Source organism: Pomacea canaliculata, linkage group LG1 (genome assembly GCF_003073045.1).
Source record: "Pomacea canaliculata isolate SZHN2017 linkage group LG1, ASM307304v1, whole genome shotgun sequence".
NCBI lineage: Eukaryota > Metazoa > Mollusca > Gastropoda > Architaenioglossa > Ampullariidae > Pomacea > Pomacea canaliculata.
The window spans coordinates 4059098-4079991 of NC_037590.1; the positions used below are offsets into that span (position 1 = coordinate 4059098).

The 20894-nt window shown below is 45.4% G+C and overlaps 2 protein-coding genes across 2 annotated transcripts; one reads left to right on the forward strand and one right to left on the reverse strand.

Moving 5' to 3' along the window:
* The first annotated feature begins 2433 nt into the window (after positions 1-2433).
* LOC112570702 lies at positions 2434-6858 on the forward strand. The gene is made up of 5 exons (XM_025249277.1): positions 2434-2696; positions 4245-4488; positions 5459-5584; positions 5857-6022; positions 6264-6858. The coding sequence occupies exons 1-5, from the start codon at positions 2615-2617 to the stop codon at positions 6513-6515; spliced, it is 870 nt and encodes a 289-aa protein (XP_025105062.1). The 5' UTR covers positions 2434-2614; the 3' UTR covers positions 6516-6858.
* A 320-nt stretch (positions 6859-7178) lies between these two features.
* LOC112570694 (neuronal acetylcholine receptor subunit alpha-6-like) lies at positions 7179-19144 on the reverse strand. The gene is made up of 8 exons (XM_025249265.1): positions 18317-19144; positions 15827-15978; positions 15185-15229; positions 14656-14765; positions 13954-14092; positions 12566-12986; positions 11828-12021; positions 7179-10831 (listed from the first exon to the last, which is right to left on the reverse strand). The coding sequence occupies exons 1-8, from the start codon at positions 18420-18422 to the stop codon at positions 9530-9532; spliced, it is 2469 nt and encodes an 822-aa protein (XP_025105050.1). The 5' UTR covers positions 18423-19144; the 3' UTR covers positions 7179-9529.
* Positions 19145-20894: the final 1750 nt, after the last annotated feature.

Sequence of the window (20894 nt, forward strand, 5' to 3'; positions counted from 1 at the left end):
CTTCCTAAAAAACCTTTCTGGCTCTGCCTAGAAACATGCGATTTGCCATTTCTCAACGTAAGACCACTTCTGTCCTCCCACGAGACCGGCCGCAAGTCACGGCTTGGGCTGCTGAATTTCCCAGTAACTCCGCGGCACGGATCAACATCCTGAAAACTGTTCCTTGTTTAGGAAACATAAATATAAACACACCTACGGTCATTAGTGAGTCAGTTGTTGAAAGCGTGAAACAAGTGTTTAGGAGGAGAGTTGTGTGGGGAACAGAGCTTGTAGTTATTGTTGAACTCTACACGACACCACATGCACCCCGGAGACCCCGACTAAGCGAATGTTGCCAAGTATTTGACAATACAGCAGCTACAGATTGTCTGAGACTAACTTCACACCACCCTCACACCACCCTCACACCACCCTCAGTCGCAACAAAAACAAAGATCCGTGGCAGCAACGTGTCTGGACAGACACAGTGGTAACAGACCCCGACTGAGTTCCAAGCCCGTTGTGAGCTAAAAGACCAAGGTCGGGTATCAGGCTATCCATGCATTTAACATTGGCAAAAAATGTTATAATCGATACGTATCAAAGTTTTAAGACCATCGTAAGCCGTTGACAGTGAGTGTGTGGCGCATGCGTAGTGTCGGATTGACCCGAATGTCAGGTCAGTCTGACTTGAAGTTTCTTTCGTCTGCTATCACGGGGCGACGGTGGATGATGGAAGTGCTGCGGTCGTATCCAGGTCCCGGGTGTATGAGGTCACAGGTAAGGTAAGAGGTATCCAGGTGTGTGAGGTCACAGGTGAGGTAAGAGGTATCCAGGTGTGTGAGGTCACAGGTGAGGTAAGAGGTATCCAGGTGTGTGAGGTCACAGGTGAGGTAAGAGGTATCCAGGTGTATGAGGTCACAGGTAAGGTAAGAGGTATCCAGGTGTATGAGGTCACAGGTGAGGTAAGAGGTATCCAGGTGTGTGAGGTCACAGGTGAGGTAAGAGGTATCCAGGTGTATGAGGTCACAGGTAAGGTAAGAGGTATCCAGGTGTATGAGGTCACAGGTGAGGTAAGAGGTATCCAGGTGTGTGAGGTCACAGGTGAGGTAAGAGGTATCCAGGTGTATGAGGTCACAGGTGAGGTAAGAGGTATCCAGGTGTGTGAGGTCACAGGTGAGGTAAGAGGTATCCAGGTGTATGAGGTCACAGGTGAGGTAAGAGGTATCCAGGTGTGTGAGGTCACAGGTGAGGTAAGTGGTATCCAGGTGTGTGAGGTCACAGGTGAGGTAAGAGCAGGCCCCAGGTAGCGCGGTGCCTTGCAAGCGGCGGCTTAGTCTCGACTCTGCTTTGAACTCTTTCGCAGTACAGTGGTACATGTCATCGATGGCCTGCTGGCTGAGGATTTTTCCCACGACCAGAACGACAGGTGCGATGACAATGTGTCGTGCAAGTTGTCATCGATGCTCACCTTTAAACTTTCTAGTCCTCACATGTACGTTATTGAAATCCACAAAATCTTCTTTTACATATTAAGCTCATTAATTAATAGTAGAGTTTCTACCAAATTTACTATGTTATTATAATTTTATGATCCCAAACTTCAAGCAATTTTGCAATAAATTCAATTTTTCCTTCTGTTGTCATAAAGCCAAATCATTAACGAAAGATCATGTGAATAAAAGCAACATTCTGTGAGAGAGAGAGAGACGGGAAGAGCAGAAGAAAGAAGCATTCAGAACTAGCACATAGCAATAATACTTCGACACTCGCTACACAGCTAACCAGACAGAAATTACCACTTGTGAAGTTTCCTTTACCGACTGTCTATTATCTACAGACTACATCTATGTCTATCCAGTTAGAATCAGCGAACTTTGACCCGACAATTAAATGTTGCCTGACGTTTACGGGGCTGACAACAAGAAGCGCGGTGCTTACAACAAGAACAGAGACAACTATGGATGAGGTGAACCTCGTACAACATGATGTTACAACGATTAACATCTGTAAAGCCACTCAAGTAGATAAATGCTTCCTTTGAACGCCAGTGATGCATGCAGACACCCTTGCCTCCCATTCCACCCTCGTTTATAGCGAGTCGCCATGCGTGAAGCGGGTGTGTTGTCAGAACAATTCCAGCTGCATGTACCCAGACAGTCTAGTGCCACCCCGCCCCACAATCCCACCTCCTATAAAAACCCACCACTAGCTTCATCCTTATTCTGTTACAGTAGATGTTGGTGCTGACATACAATTAAGACATTCCTGTAATTAGACGTTAATTAGTCCCTCGCAAGGTTTTCCGAGTGTGACCCTCAGTGGCACGAGTTGTAGAATGACGCTGACGATGAACGACGACGACCCCCAGCACCCTCTCACATTACTATTCGTGTCTGCAGACACCCGCAGACTACAAGTCGGTTACTTTGTGAGACTGAAGTGTCAAGTGTCACACGAAGTCTCGGCGGCGAGGTCGTGGAGGTAGGAGCGCCCACAGTTTGTTTTTAAACGGGTGGAACCTGGAGACGCGGGGTGCGAGGGCACCTTGTCGGAAGCCTGCAAGCCTTGCAGGCGACATTATTGTTCTCTGCTGCCTGTGATTCTTGGACAGAAGAATCGTACAGCAGGTGTCATGGAGTCCCCTCACGCACCAGTCACACGAATGAGCCAAGCTGCCAAACGGAGGAAACTCAGAATACTCAGCATTAAGCCAGGTAGGACACGGGACCGTTAGGTTTAAACATTGTACAGCCAGGGGCGAGATACTGTTGCCTTTATAGAAAATGTACACAGTATAAATACAAGATATCTTTCTGTGTTCAAATACCTGTCAAATCAGTTAATAAATTAATGTAGTTGTGAAATTCTGACACTGAAGCTCGAAGAAGCAAGTCCTCAGATACTCTCATGCCTGATATAATTTTTCCAACAGCTGTGGCTGTAGATTTTAAATAACAAACGTGGTTCCTCTGTTTCAGATAGTTTGATGTTGCTAAGAGTTTCTACACATATTGCTAGCAGCATTGGTAGAAATTGTTTGTCAGCTCATAAGATCTCTGTTGGTGTGATGTTAGCGACTAAAGCTTTCCATTTCTGTTTCTACCCCGACTGACCTGTGCTGGACGGCTGACCATGTCAGACCGGTGGTTGACACGATGCTACCCTGCTCTCTCTCACTAATTAGTGTAATTGAAATTCATTTGCCTTTCCATTACCCTTGTCTATAACTTTTGGCATGCCATGAGAGACCGTAAAGGCAACAGCAGGTCATCTTTAATTTAGAAAAAGAACAATTCCTAGTCGCACTAATTAGAAGATTCATTATCTCTCTTTCCTGTCTCCTACTGTCAAAGCAGACGATACATCAGAACAGTTATTCTGTTTTGCAAGTATGTGACCACCTTTAGCGACTGAATACTTTTAGATACACTGTGTGACACCCATTTTAATTGAGCATTCACATGCTGCTACCCAGTACCTGCCAGGGGTCCTCGTTATGAGGCTTTGTCTAGAGAAACTCAATACAAGCGTCTTATAGTCGGTAGTAATAATAAAGCCAGTGTTAGACACATGTAGCTCTACCCCCGGGGCTGTCGTTATGAGTGTCAATAATGCTACAGGGTAACAGCATAGACAATGTCTGCTGGGTGTGCAACTTTGGAGATAAGACACTTGTCCTTGCTGCCCAACTTTGCACATGTTCTCTGGCTTGTGGGCGTGTCGACAATTAATTAGGGATGATTGTAAGTCTCACCTGAACTTACCACATGGCAGAAGCCAGTCAACCACAGCTGTTGGAGTTTCAGCCACAGGTCTGAGCAAGCCTCTAATCAGAGACTCCACAGTAGAGCACAGGGGCTACCACGGGCTGTGGTTATGAATCGAGGGTAAGTCGTTGCCCTGGGGCAACATGGGAAACTCATGACAAGCATCTTGCTTCCCAAGTTATAAATCGGTGTCCAGACCCCACAGATGTTGTTTTACCAATGGAGTCGTACAGGTGGCAGAGCTGTCCTTGAGTAAAGAAACAAAATAGTGTTCACGGGGTCTGGACACTGCTTTATAACTTTGGACACAAGACACTTGTTCCTTTTCCCATGATGACCTGGGGAACAACTTACTCTCACTTCTTAACTATGTCCTCAGGGTAAGCCACCTATATAGCAAGTAGTCTTTTGCAAAATGATTCGAACATTAGATTATCTGCCTATTTATGATATCTGCCTAACTAAAGCTGTCCCACCTGTCCTCCCACATCACAGTCCTGGACGAGAGGCCAGTCGTACACGAGCACCTGCGCAGGTCGTCTGTGGTGTACGCCAAGAACTCACCCCGGGTGGCGAAGACGGAGCTAGCGAGGAACATTGGGAAGCTGCGACTAAAGGATTGGGTTCGCTACGGATGGAGTCTTCCACCCGTACACGGGTCGTCTGGCAGACGCGAGCGCCACCTGCAGACGTCATCGCAACGTCCGCGAACAGTTGTGGCCTCGTCTCTAGAAGCCAGGTACTGGGATTCTGCCTGAATCGCCATAGTTAAAACAGCAAAACCTCTTTATTAAGACATTCCCGATCACAACCTCCTCTTAGTTACGACTTCAGAATATTTCACTCGGGTAGTTCGCTATATGAACGTCGTCTGTAGTGTGACATCCTCCTTAACGATTACGACCGACAGTTCATGCTCTATTACGACTTTTTGTGCAAAGGTACTAAAAAGTGAAATGGACTACTTCTAGCCACCTACTTACCCTAGATTATGATTTTGTGTAGAAATCAAGTAAAATAAGCACAGTTTGAAAGAGAATGCTTGTTCTAGAGGTCGCCTGTAACTTGAACTCAGTCAATATCGCCACATTCATAGCTGTCTTATCGTCCCAATACGGAAAGTTCAGTCCATCCAAACTCAAAAGACACATATTATCAATGCCATGTGTTGTTCGAGCAAGTTCAGCTACCATTGTACTAAACAAAGACGACAACTCTGAGATACACATTTAGAGAACAGGCCCCACAATGGCGCATAGCGCCATTCAATTCAATTCAATTCAATTCAATTTAACTTTATTATCTCACTAGGAGAAATTAAAAGACGTGGTAAAACAACTGGCTGATAATAAAACTTATAATAAAAACTTAATAACAACTTAATTCCACTCAAACTATCATCTCACACAAACACCAAAAACCATTTCCTTTTAAATATTTTTTAAGCCTTTGTCCTCATTATTATTCAGTCTGTAGGTTCTTATTAAATGTCTCTGAACACGTTCAGTTAATATGAATAATACTCCTCGGGCAGACATTTAGCCTAGGGGCCTGGTCGACTCGACCTTTGGTGTTAGGAAGATATAAGGTCTGACGTGGGACGACATGGTCTGGGTATTTAGCGGCTAAATCCGTGGTTTGTCAAAGAAGTCAACAGAAGTCTGTGTCACCATTATAATTATATACATGTGTGTGTGTGTTTGTACTAGGGAGAGCGCTGAGTTCGAGTCCACCAATGGGGGAGAGACAACTCGGTCATTGCCTCCCCTGCGACGAACCCCTCTGGGCCAACCAATGCTGCGACGGCCCACGGTCTGCTGGCCCGAGTCTGGGAGGTAATCGCAATGCCAGCAGCTCAAACGGTTAAGAGAGGACGATTTGCTAAGAACCTGTAACATGTGGGATGGATGAGCGTTCTCAGTTTAGCCTTACCAGCTCTGCGCTTGGAATACCAAGCCAGAATATTTCATGGGGAACATTTTGAAATCACAGATTTAAAGCACTATAAGAAAGTATTAAGCACATATCGTTGACAGGTTGTGAAAAATACGAAAATAAGGTGGTATGGCTTTTCAAACATATTTTCAACTATATTTTTGAAATGCAGGGAGGTAACTCACGGAGACGACTTGCTGCACATGCTGGGCAACTACTTGGACCTCAAGCCCATCACAGAAGGAGACCAGCTTCCTGGCGGCTCTGACGAATTCTACTCCACACACTACCCGTTGCTGCTGGAAAAGAAGTTTGACGACGAGCAGCTGGAAAAAGTGGTGAGCTGGTAGAAAGGTGTGTGTGTGAGTGAGAGTGTGTGCGTGTGAGTGTGTGAGAGTGTGTGTGGGTGTGTGTGTGTGAGAGATAGAGAGAGATAACTCTTTAAAGTCAGGAAATTGTAAAACCTTTTTTTTCAGTCAGCGACAAGTAGTTAATCGTGGACATTCGCAGGATGTGTCCTACACTTCGCATTGCAAACCTCGCAATAAACTCATTTATTTTCTCTGCAAACGCCAACAGGTCAACCACCGGCAGCTTGTTGGCCGCGTGTCCAGCCAGGAGAAGCGGCGAGCAGAAGTGGCCAGTCGTTGTCGTCTGCTAGAGGTCGCGCTCACCCAGCTGGAACGAGGAACCGGTGACCCGGGTGACAGTGACGTACTAGAGCCGGTATTCGTCACGGAGTTACGTCACGAGACCTTCGACCCCAGACGTTGGCCTTGGAACACTGACCGTTATTCCAGGGGAGTGAACTCCGATGATCCGAGGCTGTGAACGGTCGTCGATCATCACATCTTGTGAATATTTCACACAAACGTTTATTCACTGCAAGTCACTTCACAGTACGTGAACTGTTTACTCTTCCAGTTGGCGATGGTGGCTCCCCCTCTTCATGTGTCGAGTGCAGTGAGTTACCCGTATGTTCATTCCTCCAGTGTGTCTACAGCGGGTACAGGAATTCTTGGAAACTCTGGTGCCGATCGCTGGATAGTGGAATGTGTTATTTCTAATCAGAAAAAGATGTTTACCTTTTGTGATGATTCAAGCACAGGCAGTCGAGATTAAGTCTGTGTCAAAATATTTAACTTTTGTTGTTAAAGTGAAAAATTGGAGCAAAGTTGTATTTTAGTTTTCGCTGGCTGTTTCTGGCCAAGACGATATTAAAAACTTTAGGACCATCACACATGATTTTCGCGAAACACCTGTCGTGATGCTTCCAGCCACACCTAGAAATGCAATTGTCTGGGTTTGAACCACGAAAAAGAACCCCGACTGAAGAATTCATACATGAGGTGCTCCTCCAGCACACACCCACCCTCTCTCTCTCTCTCACATGTGATGTCCCTCCTTCAATACAATGAGTAACTCATCAAGTCTGCACCTCGTATCTGACTAGTGGAACTTACTGAACTAAAGTAAACAACAAAACAACACAAAGAAACAAAGGACAAGATTTTAAAAGAAAACAGAATTATCAAAATGTAAAATCAAGACAGCGCTGACCACAAGCACACAAAGCTGTGACTACATTTTCAAAAAGTAACAACAGAATACTTTATTTTTCCAGACTTGAATTCTTTTCTTTCATGGAGACGAACCCCGGAGATAAGAAGCCAGAGAACAGAGCACAGACATGTACATTGTCATCATACTACCACTGTCGGGGTTGTTTTAATTTAGAGAGGTGTGAAAAGTACAACACGAGTGTGAACAGTGATTGTTGAAGTGTGAAGGATGTTTGTGTTGTTTACATTCTGAGTGCACCACACATAAAAATATTTTAAAAAGAAAAGAAACAAATTCTCGGATCCGAGGATCGCTAGACATGAGGTGTAGACCTGTACAGTCGGTGTGTAAACAAAGTTAACAGCAACTTCTGTTTGTCAATCCCATGACCTCTCTCTGCGGCGGCTAAGTTGTCAACATCAACAATGGTGGTGGTCCCTCTGGAGGGAAGTCACTTATCGTAGATAATGTCATTATCTGCAAATAATAAACTATTTTACAGTGTGTGTGTGGCTCAGGTGGCGCAGTGGTTAAGCGTTTGTCGCCAATACAGCGAGGATAGAGTGTCCCGACAGATCTTGTCTCGGGCACTTTGTTGTTGTTGTTGTTGTTTTTTTTGTTTGTTTTCGGTTTTTTTATGGATGTGGCACCTGATGCCAGATGCCTTCTGTGACAAAGTCTCTGTTGTTTGCTCGATGTACCTCGTCCACCCAGCCCACAACCTCCAGTCTCCACTGACTCCATTTCTGGACGATCGCATCTACATCGACGTCACACTGACTGCTGGTGAAGGAAAGACGAGGAGAGTGATCGATCGTCTCCCCCATCTACCCCCACCCCCCAAAGTAACGGCGACCTCAGATCCAGCTGTTCACAGGCATCACGGGAGGTAGTGCGGCTAATGCCAGGCAGAATTCTCTCCAGAATGCCAGAGCGAGCCATAGACACGGATCAGCCTGCTTCTCGACACACCGACACACCGACACATCGACACTTCGTCTCACCGATACACCGACACACCGACACATCGACACTTCGTCTCACCGATACACCGACACACCGTTATACCGCCACAGACACACCGTTATACCGCCACAGACACACCGATATACCAACACACCGATACACCAATAAACCGATACACCGACACACCCACACACCGCATCACCGCTCGCTCTCCACTTTACAAAATAGTGCGCAGAGCTGTGAAAGCGAGGGATGATGAATTGCAGGTGTTGATGTTGTCGCTCCAGTGGCGGCTCCTGTTATCTGTTGTATCCCGCAGAATCCTGTAAACTTTCTCTCGTGGGTTCAGTTGGGGCTGAGACTCCTGGCATCCTGTTCACTTTGCACCAACTGCTGGAACGGATTTCTCGAATGATCGCCTTCACGTGCACAATCAAGCGGTGTGTGTGTGTGAATGAGAGACTGGGAGAGTCGGATATTGGAAGATAAGGTTGTTACAAACTGAAACTATTTGCATCACGAAAAGTCAATGTAGTATTACAGATTAAAACGTTTGTAGTGGCTTTTATTGAAAATGATTTTTGTTTACAGAATGGTTCTTTTCGTGTTGCCAGAAGAATGAATGAGGTGTTTAGAAAAATCGCTTTGCTTAAAATATTAAAACCTCTTGGTGGCAAACCGTACAGGCAATTTCTCAAAAGCAGACTGTAAAGAAAAACTGTTCCTGTACAACCGAAAAAACAGGTCTGGGTAGAATTCAGCTTAAAAAATACATTGCAAAAAAAAAAAAATGTTCAAGCAATAAACACTCACACTCACTCAGTACTACAAAACATTGAAGTAAAAGTCTTGAAATCATAAAGAACATCCCTTGTGGATGATGGCACACTTCTGAATAACGAGTCAACAAAGGATAAAACTGTAGCGAGTAACAGATGATGAATTGTACAAGAAGCTTTGTTTACGAAGAGTGTGGCCGACATAGTTTGAGGTACGAGAGATAATATACAGAAAAACAGGACGCATGAAAGAAGAAAACAGTTCTCTTCCTTTTGTCGCTCAGCTTTGCTTGCTGGGATTTGTCTCTGTAGACTGTCCTCTCGGTTTCCATTGTTTAGAAGTCCTACCTGTCTGTTATTAATCTTCTTCATTAATAGTGTGGGAAGGGAATCGCAGGTATTAGGGACTTTGTCCTGTTGACCATGAAAATAAAACAACCCCGGGTACCTCGGATCCACTGACCCACCGTGTCGGGATCGACGCCATGTTGTGCGCCGGGGACATCTTGCAGCGTTGGGCGTGAAGGAAGAGGCTTCCTACCTGTCATGGCGCTTGAACTGGAAGTCCAGCTCCCCCACCTGTGTGATGTTGTCAGCGACCAAGATGGGGGGCTGGTTGGCCGGCAGAACCAGCAGGATGACGACGTAGGCGATGACGGTGGAGAGGAGGTAGACGAGGAACATGACTCGGTCCACCACTGTGGCGATCTGCTGCCACTCCGCCACCAGCGTCCGCATGGCCTGCAGGTCGGAGGACGTCGGCTGGGGATCCAGCTTCTTGCTGCTGACGCCGCCTTTCGACGGAAGTGCGTCACTGGCGCCTTCTTCACTTCCGGGCTCCTCGAGACGGACGTGGAGCGAGTCACAGTGGGTTTGGCGATGGTCTGTATCCAGACGACGAAGTTCTCTGCGAGGAGGAGCAGGTGTGTCTGCTGCCAGGCTGTTGATGCCTTCGACCAGCGGCGTGTTGGGGTCATGGTATCCGAGGTCACGGCCGAACAGAGGTTCTGTGCGGCTTAATGAGTCACCTTGCTCCAGGGAGGGCTGTGGACGACATACGCCAGTCGAAAGAGTCCCGGACATGATGCTGTGACTGCGCATGGCTGTGCTGCCTGCACGATGCTGCTGCAGGGGGGAGGCAAAGCGCGGGGATCTATAGTCCGACAACAAACTCCTCCTCGACTCATCGCAGCCTTCGTCACATTCTTCGTCATCCTCATTCGCAAGCCCGTCGTCGTGCTGTTGGCCGGGCTGAGACAAGGGGAGACCACTGGTTCTCAACACCCACACCTCTTCTTCCTCCTCATCATCAGCGTGGCTGCCATCATCGTCACCTCTGCCTACGTGGTCTTGTTCCTTCTCCTCTTCCTTATCATCATCGTCGTTGAAGGCTGGGGCAGGGAGAAACCTGTGACTGCTGGAGACGCTGTCCCTCGCCCGCGGGTGAAGCTCTCGCCCTGCCCTCTTCTCGCAGCCCTCGCCGGCGAGTGACGTTCCTCTGCGGGACGACAACTGATTTGGGGCCCAGTCAGGGGAGGCAAGCAGTCCCCATGACCTTCGCCTCCCACCACTGCTATCCGGGTTCTCCGCCTCCCGTGACGTCACGTCGCCATTTTGGATTTGCCAGTGGACGGAGGGAAGGTTCTCATGGCGTGCGTCGGACTCCAGACTCTGTGGGCGGGTGTCAGACTGGAGGTTCTCGTGGTGAATGTGAGACTGGAGGTTCTGTAGGCGGGTGTCCGGGTGGAGATCGCTGGAGGCTCTGGTCGCTATGCTGGTCTGCTGGCTGGGCGGCTGTGACATCTTCCTCAGCTGCACGTCGTATTGGCAATGTTCCACCTACAGCAAACCAAGAGAAGATGCTGGCTGTCAACATCATGCACAGCAGTGACACTAGCTACAACGACGACAGCTCGTGTGACGATGTCTGTATCGAAAAGAAAAGGAGTCTAGAGAACAGGAGCGTGCTTGCCATTCGACCTCTTACTTGTGCGACCGTGGAATGTGTGTGTGTGTGTGTGTGTGTGTGTGTGTGTGTGTGTGTGTGTGTGTGTGTGTGTGTGTGTGTGTGTGTGTGTGTGTGTGTGCGCGTGTGCGTGTGCGTGTGCGTGTGCGTGTGCGTGTGTGAAACCTATTATACTCGTCCTAACCTCCGATGTCTCGCAGAATCGATCTGTTGATTCTATTCAACTCAAGCCTTTCCCCTCCATTCCCCAGCTTCCATTCCCGCTCCCCGCGCCGTCTACACGATTAGTAAACACATTTCCATGTCTTCCAAACTAAGCCGTTAGGACGTTTTTGGAAAGAGCAGACTACAGTTATCTTCTCTTAAAACACACGACCCGGATTTGCCTCGTCGCCCGATGTTGTTGGAAAAGCAAGCCACAGGCTCCGGCGAGACGAGGCGATGTTGAGATAACACTGAGAGGATCTCTTCTGTAGAGTAGTCAGCTGTCCATCGTACACACAGACAGGTGGAACAACGAACAAGCGCACTTTCAATATAACAGTCAAAAAAAGGAAAAAAAAGATAAAAAAAGAAAGATTTAATGAAAGGAAAGAAGAAGGGAAGTAACAGAAAAGGAAATAATAACCCAAGCCCAAGAAGGATGAATAAATAAGCAAAGCGAAATAAAGTCATGAGTGAACGAAATTAAAGAAAGAAAAGTCAGCGATAAAAGGAAGAAAAGAAGTATAAATAAATATGATGGATGAAAAAAGATATTTTAAAGAAAGAATGAACGGAAAGAAAGAGGTAAGAGTAGGATAACAGAAAGTGGAAAAGATCAGAAATAGCATAAAAAGGAAGTAGAGAAGCAAAGCTCGGAGTCTCACCAAATCCACGGCTGCGGCATGTAACGGGATGTCGTTGCTGACACACAGAGGTCTGGCCAGCCAGTGGATGCACAGGTTGGCCAGCCAGCGAGGAGCAGCCCGCATCTTGCGCCCCCTGTGGTACAGGTTGGTGACCACCACCGCCATGATGACGGACAGTGACGTCATCGTCATCACCATGCACAGGTAGACACCTGGCGGACATAAGGCTTTCATGAGGCTGGGCAACATGATGGACTGGTGAACACGAGGGAGAGAGGCGGAACGAACAAGATCAGCAGAATACAGACTGGCAAAGACATAGGAGAGCTCGAGATACGATGATGGCGAATGAAATGGTTATGGCAGTCCTTGAATTCGATTCCCTAGCTTGGATGCACTGAACCACCAGTTAATGTTCATAACCTAAGTCACCAACAAAATGGTAAAAAAACAATTATAATGAAACTTCATAGAACAACTGCCTCTGACAATTCCTTGAAAATTTGAGTAAAAAGTCCCCGGTGAAGGCTGAAAAGGAAGTTTATTCATTACTGAAGTCTAATCGAGAAGTTCACCAGTCAAAAAAAACAAAAAAACAACAAAAAACAAAACAACAACAACAACAAACAAACAAACAAAAACCCCGAACAAACAAACAAACAAACAAACAAACAAACAAACAAACAAACAAACAAAGCGGTCCAACCTAGCTTCAATAAAGTCCGTAGGGAAGCTTGATGACCAAAAGAAACTCACCAATGAGGGGAACAGCTTCAGAACTGGCCGGCACCTCCTCGGCGATGAGCAGCATGAACATGGAGAAAGCCAGGAAGACAGACAGACCCAGTGTCACCTTCTCCCCGGACAGCGGGGGCAGCCAGAAGGTGAGCACGTTGAGCGTGGACAGCATGACACACGGCACGATGATGTTGAACAGGTAGAAAAAGGTGTTTCGCTTCAGGTGCAGGGCGTACGACAGGTACGGGTGGGGGCCTTGGCGCCCCATGCCTCCTGGTCCAGCCGGGTACAGGATGGAGCGGTTCATGGTGATGGACACCAACTCCCACTCGCTGTTGTTGATGTAGGAGGATGGATCCACGGTCAGGTTGTACTTCAGAGCTGTGTAGTCCAGCTTGGACAACCCGTAGGTCCAGGAGCCAAACCGCAGCAGGCAGACCTGAGGAGGAGAAGACGGTTTGTTGCGAAGACAATGAGCAAGACAAGAACTAAAGCAAATCGTAGTTTGGTAGGGTAAGTCTCTTTCCTCTACAGGACTGGCTGTCTGTTGTTAAGGGCAACATCTACAGGACTGGCTGTCTGTTGTTAAGGGCAACATCTACAGGACTGGCTGTCTGTTGTTAAGGGCAACATCTACAGGACTGGCTGTCTGTTGTTAAGGGCAACATCTACAGGACTGGCTGTCTGTTGTTAAGGGCAACATCTACAGGACTAACTGTGATGCTACAGCTGGTCTACATAGTCTTCTGAAGAGCTGTCTGCAGGTGTAGCCGTTACCAGCTTCATAAAAGACTAACAGCTGCTACCACGGTGTTAAGCCTCGGGAATATTACTTAAAAATGCGATTATTTGGGGCTAAGGGCCAGCAGCTTGACTTGACTACAAATGCATCCCGCAGTGTCGGTAAATAGCCATCTTCTATACATGACTATTAGTAATCTCAAGAAAGATAGCAGCTGTCTGATGTACATGATAGAGCCCCAGACCACACATTGAATAAAACCCACAACTACAAGAATGACAGGAAGTTACAATAAATAAAATGCACAGATACACGGGGCACAGAAATGCAAACACATCTCCATAAGACATCTCGCTGATAAACAAAGCTACTTCCCCCCATCCCGACAAAAGCTTTCTGTTATCACTACAAAAACTCTCGTACTTTACGAACATAAAAACGTGAAATGAAAAACAATTTCCTTTGAAGCTGATATAATGTACATTATATCAACAGAAAAAAATAAGAGAAAAGCTAGTAGGAACAAAACACCTACGCAAACAGGTGAAAGGATGATGATGATGATGACGACGATGACGACGATGATGATGATAAAACAAAGAACCAAGACCAGTCAATACAGATGAATCATCAGTAATGTCGGGTGCCGGGTGATGGAACTAACCTGACTGTCAAACGGGAAGTAGGTGATGTGCACGGAGCACGAACTGCGCAGCCGCAGTGGGACTGGCCACAGCACCCTCCCGTTGCTCTGGATCTGAACGTAGGTCCCCCGCATGAAACCCGAGTTGCCGCCATCAGCACTGCAAATTGTCATCATTATCGTCATTAACGACATCATCACCACACCCACACCCACTCCTCACCACCACATGACCGCTCGTCATCATCGTGCACTCCATGACCTTAAAGTTCTGTTTTTCGAAGTTTCTTTTTTTTGAAAAGAAATGAAACATTTCATTTCCTGAAAACAGAGATTCAAAGGATGAGACGCTCAATGGAAGCTGGCAACATGGCTACAGGAGACACCGGGCAGTTTCTCATTGTACCCCAAGGGTTAGAGATAAGAATTTCATTAGGTAAACAAGTCATAAACGGGGGAGGAGCCGTTGGTGGTACTTGTAGACGGTAAAAACCTATGTACATACACAAAATACAAATTCTTGTAGTTGTTGTAAACTCGTCATCACTGGGTCCTTTGCTCTCATCTTTTCTAAAGAAAACGCTTAGAAATATCCAAACACAGAGAAAGAAAAACTGAGCGTATGTGTGTTTGTACGTGAGTGTAATGTGCACCTACACGAGAGATGTGTGTTTGTTTGTTTGTTTGTGTGTTTACACACATGCGAGTTCTATGACAACTCACTTGTTGTACACGAAGGTGTCTGGCAGCCACACGTGGTCAGCAGGAATACGCATGGCGCGGACATCGCTGAACCTCCGGGGTTCCCATTTTAGCCGGGGGTCTGTCCAGGCCTGCACACACCACACATGCACAATTTCAGCCCCAGATTTCAGAAGACGAATACATACATGTACACATATATGCAAACACACAAGCTTCGTTTCCCTGAAGAAAATGCAGGAGGAGATAATAATGGCAATGTGGCGTTGATGTACACAGGCTGATCTCCCATCCCCTTATCACTGCTACTCAAGACAATCATTATTAAGAAAAGGACAACGACGACAACGGAGAAGAAGGCGCCTAACCTGTAGGTACAGGCACATCTACACTACTGTCAACTCTAATGAACACTAACGGACATCCAACAACAACAGAATCGAAAGATGCTGGATGAGGTATGTCGTCAAGGGTAAAGTGATGATCAGGATGACTGTAGTTGACAATGAGTGTAATGTAGTTAAAATTATCTTTCAGAAAAATGTCTTACCTGGTCTATGAAAACATTTGTCGTCAGCACCTGCTTGCGTTCATTCTGGAAACAAAGAATCCGACAGGTCAACAGATTTTATATCACTGAATAAACATTGAAACATTGTGGACTGAGCGACCTTACAGACTAAGACACACTGTGGCATGTGTAAGTTGGTTACACAAAAGAAATTGCCAAACAGTATACAACACGTGACCTATGAAGAAAACCCTTCAGAACATAGGACATCGGCAACTGAGGTCAGCTTGGAATAAGATAAGTAGTGTAGCTAACTGTATTAAAGACAGGGAATCATTCAAGTAACCGAGAACAAATCACACCTGTCAACGGTACAGAAAAGTGTCCAACGTACAACATCAAGATCGCGAGATGTATCACCTTAGAAAATTATCTACATGAACTTACCATGCTACCAACCAGGTTCAGGTGAAAGAATTTAAATAATTGCCAACTTGTTCAGAGCAAGGGAATGTAAGGACTTCCCAGGTCAAAAATCTTCTTTAGGAAGGAGAGAAGAAAAGAACATACCAACACTGACAATCTTGAATTAGTTAAAAAGAACGTGTGAACTTTCCAACTGTAAAGGACTTTGAAGACTTCCTAACGGGTGAGGTCAACACGAGGTCAGTAGCCACTTACCAAGCTGACGATCTGGTTGAGACGGAGGGAGAAAGCCACCACCAGGGGCTGGGAGTCGTTGGAGTGTGGCATGACGGACTGCTGGTACCTGCCCATGATGCTCTCGTACAGTCGCTGCTCGTCGGGCACTCGTCGAACGCTCGAGGTGCCATCTGGAGACGAAATGGAGAGCATGAATGACAGAGTTCCTTGACAGACCTGCACACAGCTTCCGACCTTGTTAGGATTTAATATTTAATGCTTCTGGTTGGCTCAGTACGCATCTTCAGGGTGAACTGGAATCCTGCTACAATACAGAGATAGTGAGAGTGAGTGAGTTGCGAAAGATAAAAGCTTGACATATTGTCAGGAAACACCATAATGGACAGACCGCTATGCCAAGCATCATACCTTCTAATAAAAATGACAAGTGTACAAATACCAATCGGATATGTCAAATAAAATATTTTCATCCAGCTTCGGTGTAAAAATTTACTTTGTTAAGTGAGTTCTGATGGGCTAATTGTCCTCAGACATAATGTGTTCTCATCGACTGGAATTATTTCGAATGGAAGCAATATGAAGTGGACATGCTAACTAGGACTGATCACGTGTTTATTCACGTGTTTGTGAATGATGGTCTTCACTGTCTGGACACCAGTGTGGTGTCGATGTGAAATAATGGCCAAGTGATGTCCACAGAAGCTGCTACTGTGTGATTGCTGCTCTGTCCCTGTGGAAAGGTTGCTGACTGCTGTGGATAAGCTTCTGAGTGCTGGGTGAGAGATATCCCTGACTCACGCAACTATAATGTACTTAAAGGGCAACACGAGTGCAACATTTTGTCTTTAAAATTGGGTTTCACTTTAAAATAATAATTCCCAAAATATGAGTACATAATTACTCTTAATTTTCAAGATACAAGCTTTCAAACATCAGCATTCTAATCTGCCACTAGGAAAGCAGAAGAAAATTAATTTATGATGATGATGATGATGATGATTATTATTATTATTGATTGTGTGTTACTAAGTGAGCGCATTTAAGTTAATTTTTCAATGTGTATCATTTTAAATAAAATTTGTTAAAATTAATTTGTGTCAGATAACTCCTATATTTCGTTGAAGGCCAGGGAACAAATAAACAAAACAAGAGAGAGAGAGACTTCAAACTGTATCGATTGTCAGCCTGCTAATTAAAGCTTGGTTTTGTGACTCAGCCTCTCAGTTTCACGTGCGGACAGAGAGAGCGGATGCAACCAGGGAGGGAAAGATCGGGGGAAAGCGTCGATACCCGTCAGACGAGATGGATTGGTGAACGAGGGGTACAGGACAACTCAGGAAGCATGGGATTGCACGGTTCATTAGCCCATGACATGGTAGTTGGTCCACCAGGACTTGTGCAATGATAGGAACCCTCGGCCTCAAAGCTCGCCACGAAGATGACTGACATTGTTACAGAGCCACGTAGGGAAGATATCTCACAAAGTACTCAAAAAATGCAAGAGAGCAATGGTAGGGTATCTTAACAAAGATTATGAAGAAAAGTGAAGAAGAAAGAGCAGTAATTAGTCCTTGTAATGTAAATATACAGCTGGTGCTACAGTAGTATTGTATTACATATGTAGAGGTGGTGCTACAGTAGTATTGTGTTACATATGTAGAGGTGGTGGTACAGTAGTATTGTGTTACACATGAACTGGTGGAGATACAGTACTGTCGATGGTTCCAGCTCTCTACATGTGTTGCGGTTGTCACTCACCTAAGGAGAATAAATTACACACCTACATAACCTAAATCGAGAAAAGACTGGAGAAGATGCTTGACTCAGAAGGAACAAGTTTTCGCTCTCTCATATCAATATATTTGTATTTTTTCAGTGTTTTTGTCAATGGTATATAAACATTTTTCTCTCTCTCTCTTTCTATCTCCTGTCCCTCTGACAGAAATCGCAAATTCCTACATCTTTAAATTATCGCTGTCAATATGATATTATAGGGATATCTTTTAAAGTTAAGATAACAACACTACAGGCACTCTTCAAATAATGATTTCAAGTACACTCTAGCTAAAAAAATTCTTTCTCAAGACAGGCTAGCAAGACACCAATGTTTCTTGGTTTGTTTGTCCACACAGAACGTCAATATTTTGCTGACATTAAAACAAACAAATTGGAGACAAAAATCCGAGTTATTAAAAATAATTTCATTTCAAAATGACGTGTGCAAAAATCTAACAGTTAAAGTTTGCGATTGTACTCCTTATGTCGTACATGTAGGTACACACGTACACAAGAAGATGTCGAGGGCTGAAATGGTTTTTAAGCAAGCAACCCTTACTCAAAAACAAAAACAAAAATAAAAATAAACAAGAAACTCAAGCCTCCAGAACACACACGGTTGCTAACCACAAATTACAGCACTCATTAGCGACGACGAAAGATAGGAGGAACAAGCGATCAAGATAGAAAAACACTGAACACTGAAAGTAAAGACTGAAGGAGTGAACTAACCTGCAGGGGATGCGGCCACCACTCCCCACAGCAGCAGCATGCAGCAGACAGAAGTGGGGCAGCGCTGGGCGGAGGCTAACCGCTGCAACCACATCTCGATCCTCATCGCCGAGAAATCGAAGGCTCGCGGTGTCTCGCTGGGTGCACTAGTTGCTAGCGGCTTGCATCTGCTCAAATCTCGGAGCGAGTCTGCGAGTTGTCAGAAGGCGGGAGGAAAAGCCGCGGAAACCCAGCAATGTCCAGCTGCTGGTCACTGCCATCGTCTTCCACCTTCAGCATCGACAGTCACTCACAGGATGGCCCAGCACCAAGCCAGCACGACCTCTCTGAAGGTTGATACGAGGTTTTCATGTCCGAGTTCGTCAGGGTTGGCGAGTGTGTGTGTTGGGGGGAGAGCACTTCCCTCCCGTGGCGGTGCGAGTTAGCGGACTTGCTCCAGCGGCGCATCTCTCCAGCATCCCACGCACGCGCGAGTGGCGGGCGCAGAGGTCGACTGGGTTCCTCCTGTAAGGAAATGCACTCAAGTGAAAATACATTAAAATATTTACTTAGCGCATGGTAAATATTGTTAGCTACTCTGCTGCCTACGCCATCTTTAATAACGGAGTTTTTAGTCACCACGAAGGAAGGCTTTATTTATTTTTTTTTAAAGTACGTGCTTTCTCTGAGGAACTGCGAGGAACAGCCTAAAAATGAAACCGATATTAAAGCATCCATCAAAAACATTTGAGGAGTTAGTCCTGCTTATTTCACCATCCGTATTTCTGGATTTCAGGTTTGTAAGACTGGGGTTTAGTTTAGGTTTTAGTAGGAGTTTGTCACTGACTACTTTGTGCAAACTGTTTACACACACTCTTCCACTGAAACGGATACTAAGTGACCCCAGAGATTTCCAAGGGCAGCGACGTGGAATGTTACTGTTGTTAAATACTTGCCAGTTGAGCCACGTGTTCATCTGTGAACTCATCAGTCACTTAGCTTTTAGTTGATGAAGAAAGCCTGTGGCTACCTGTCGAAAGTCTAACGAGGACTGAATTGAAGGTTCTGCCCTCTTCCAGAATTATATGAAAGTGCACATAGGCTTTGACATATCTATAAACAACGAGATTTCGATGTGCTGATGATGTGTGTGGCGATGCTTCAGACAGCAGCTACAGAGGAATGTGCAATGTCTTCACTAGCTTTTTTCTTCTTAAGTGATTTCCCTCCGTTCGTCCTGCTGCTTCATGACATAGCACCTCACAGCCGGGGGCTTTTAAAATGTAGATACTTGGAGTGGTTCCCAGTTTCTGGAATTTAGAATTTTTCATGGTTAATGTGAAGTAAAACAATGCAGTCTAATGTGTTTTCCCCTGGCTTGCTCTAAAAGAACACACGCAGAGATGATGTAGGAAGGAGAGAAGAAGGGGAGAAGAAAGGGGAGTGTGGGGGAAGGAGAGAGAAATAGAGGAGTACACAACATTTTTACACGTTTTCTGCTTGGGTGAGCCCAGCAAGCCACAACATTCCGCACTGAACATTTGCAGTTATTTCCCTTGCATCGCTGGCACCACAGTACATACACGTCAGCTCAGTATCTCAGTCTGCTGACAGGTGAAACCACCTGTAGATAAGTAGTGTCATAACGAAGTGCCTAATACTGACCGTTAAATGTCGAAATATCAAATATAATACTATAGAAATATACAAAATAACAAGAATAACAAGAATCGTTATATCAAACGCCAACATTTCTTGAACAGAGGACAACAATAGGAACAACACACAAACTGGAAATGGAGGCATTCATTTGAATCTGTGCGCTCAACAAACAAACAAACAAACAAACAAACAAACAAACAAACAAACAAACAAACAAACAAACACACAAACAAACACGCACAGGCACAGTCCGTGTTTGAGATCAACATCTGCTGACTACACGACGGCCATCTGTTACCACCGACCACATGTGCACACACTTGAGCTTGCATGTGAGCGCACACCCGTGTGTCCTTGCGAGTATGTTTGTGTTTGCGTATGTGTGTATTCGCAACCAAGGGTGTGTTTATATAGGCATGTGTATATGTTTTGTGTGTGTGAGTGCATATGTGTGAGCGAGTGAGAGTTCATATCCTCACTAACATTTTCATAAACTGTAGTGTGGAAATAAAGTCCAATTAACTTTCGATAGTACAGCTATGTAAGATATACAGCAACATCATTATTTTACATACTAACATGGACAGTAATTGAGATTTATTGTGTACACATAGCCACATAAACTAACTATAAAAAAGTGTGTTAAAGAGAGAGAGAGTGTGTGTGTAGCACCACCACCACCACCACCACTTACATTCTGTTTAACAAAACACAGCTTTAACCTGTTGTGAAGTTTGCTAGTGCTTGGCTGTATGACATCACAAAAAGTTAATAACACATGTATAGCATAGTGTTGACTTTACTACTGTCTATACACACTCAGCATAAAACCCTGAGAAGCACCAAAGGCCACCTCAGTGCGCATGCGTCAGGTAAGAACGTACCTACAGGTCACCACACGGACTAATGATCTGCTCAGGGGTCTTTCCTGACCTAT

Bases quoted from the DNA above. Each gene is read 5' to 3' on its own strand.
- LOC112570702 (XM_025249277.1), top strand. From the start codon at position 2,615: ATGGAGTCCCCTCACGCACCAGTCACACGAATGAGCCAAGCTGCCAAA. The intron at 2,697-4,244 runs GTAGGACACGGG...CCCACATCACAG, and splicing joins AATACTCAGCATTAAGCCAG to TCCTGGACGAGAGGCCAGTC. The intron at 4,489-5,458 runs GTACTGGGATTC...TGTTTGTACTAG, and splicing joins GCCTCGTCTCTAGAAGCCAG to GGAGAGCGCTGAGTTCGAGT.
- LOC112570694 (XM_025249265.1), bottom strand. From the start codon at position 18,422: ATGAGGATCGAGATGTGGTTGCAGCGGTTAGCCTCCGCCCAGCGCTGC. The intron at 15,230-15,826 runs GTAAGTGGCTAC...CTTTGTTTCCAG, and splicing joins TCAACCAGATCGTCAGCTTG to AATGAACGCAAGCAGGTGCT. The intron at 10,832-11,827 runs GTGAGACTCCGA...GGTTTGCTGTAG, and splicing joins ATGCCGCAGCCGTGGATTTG to GTGGAACATTGCCAATACGA.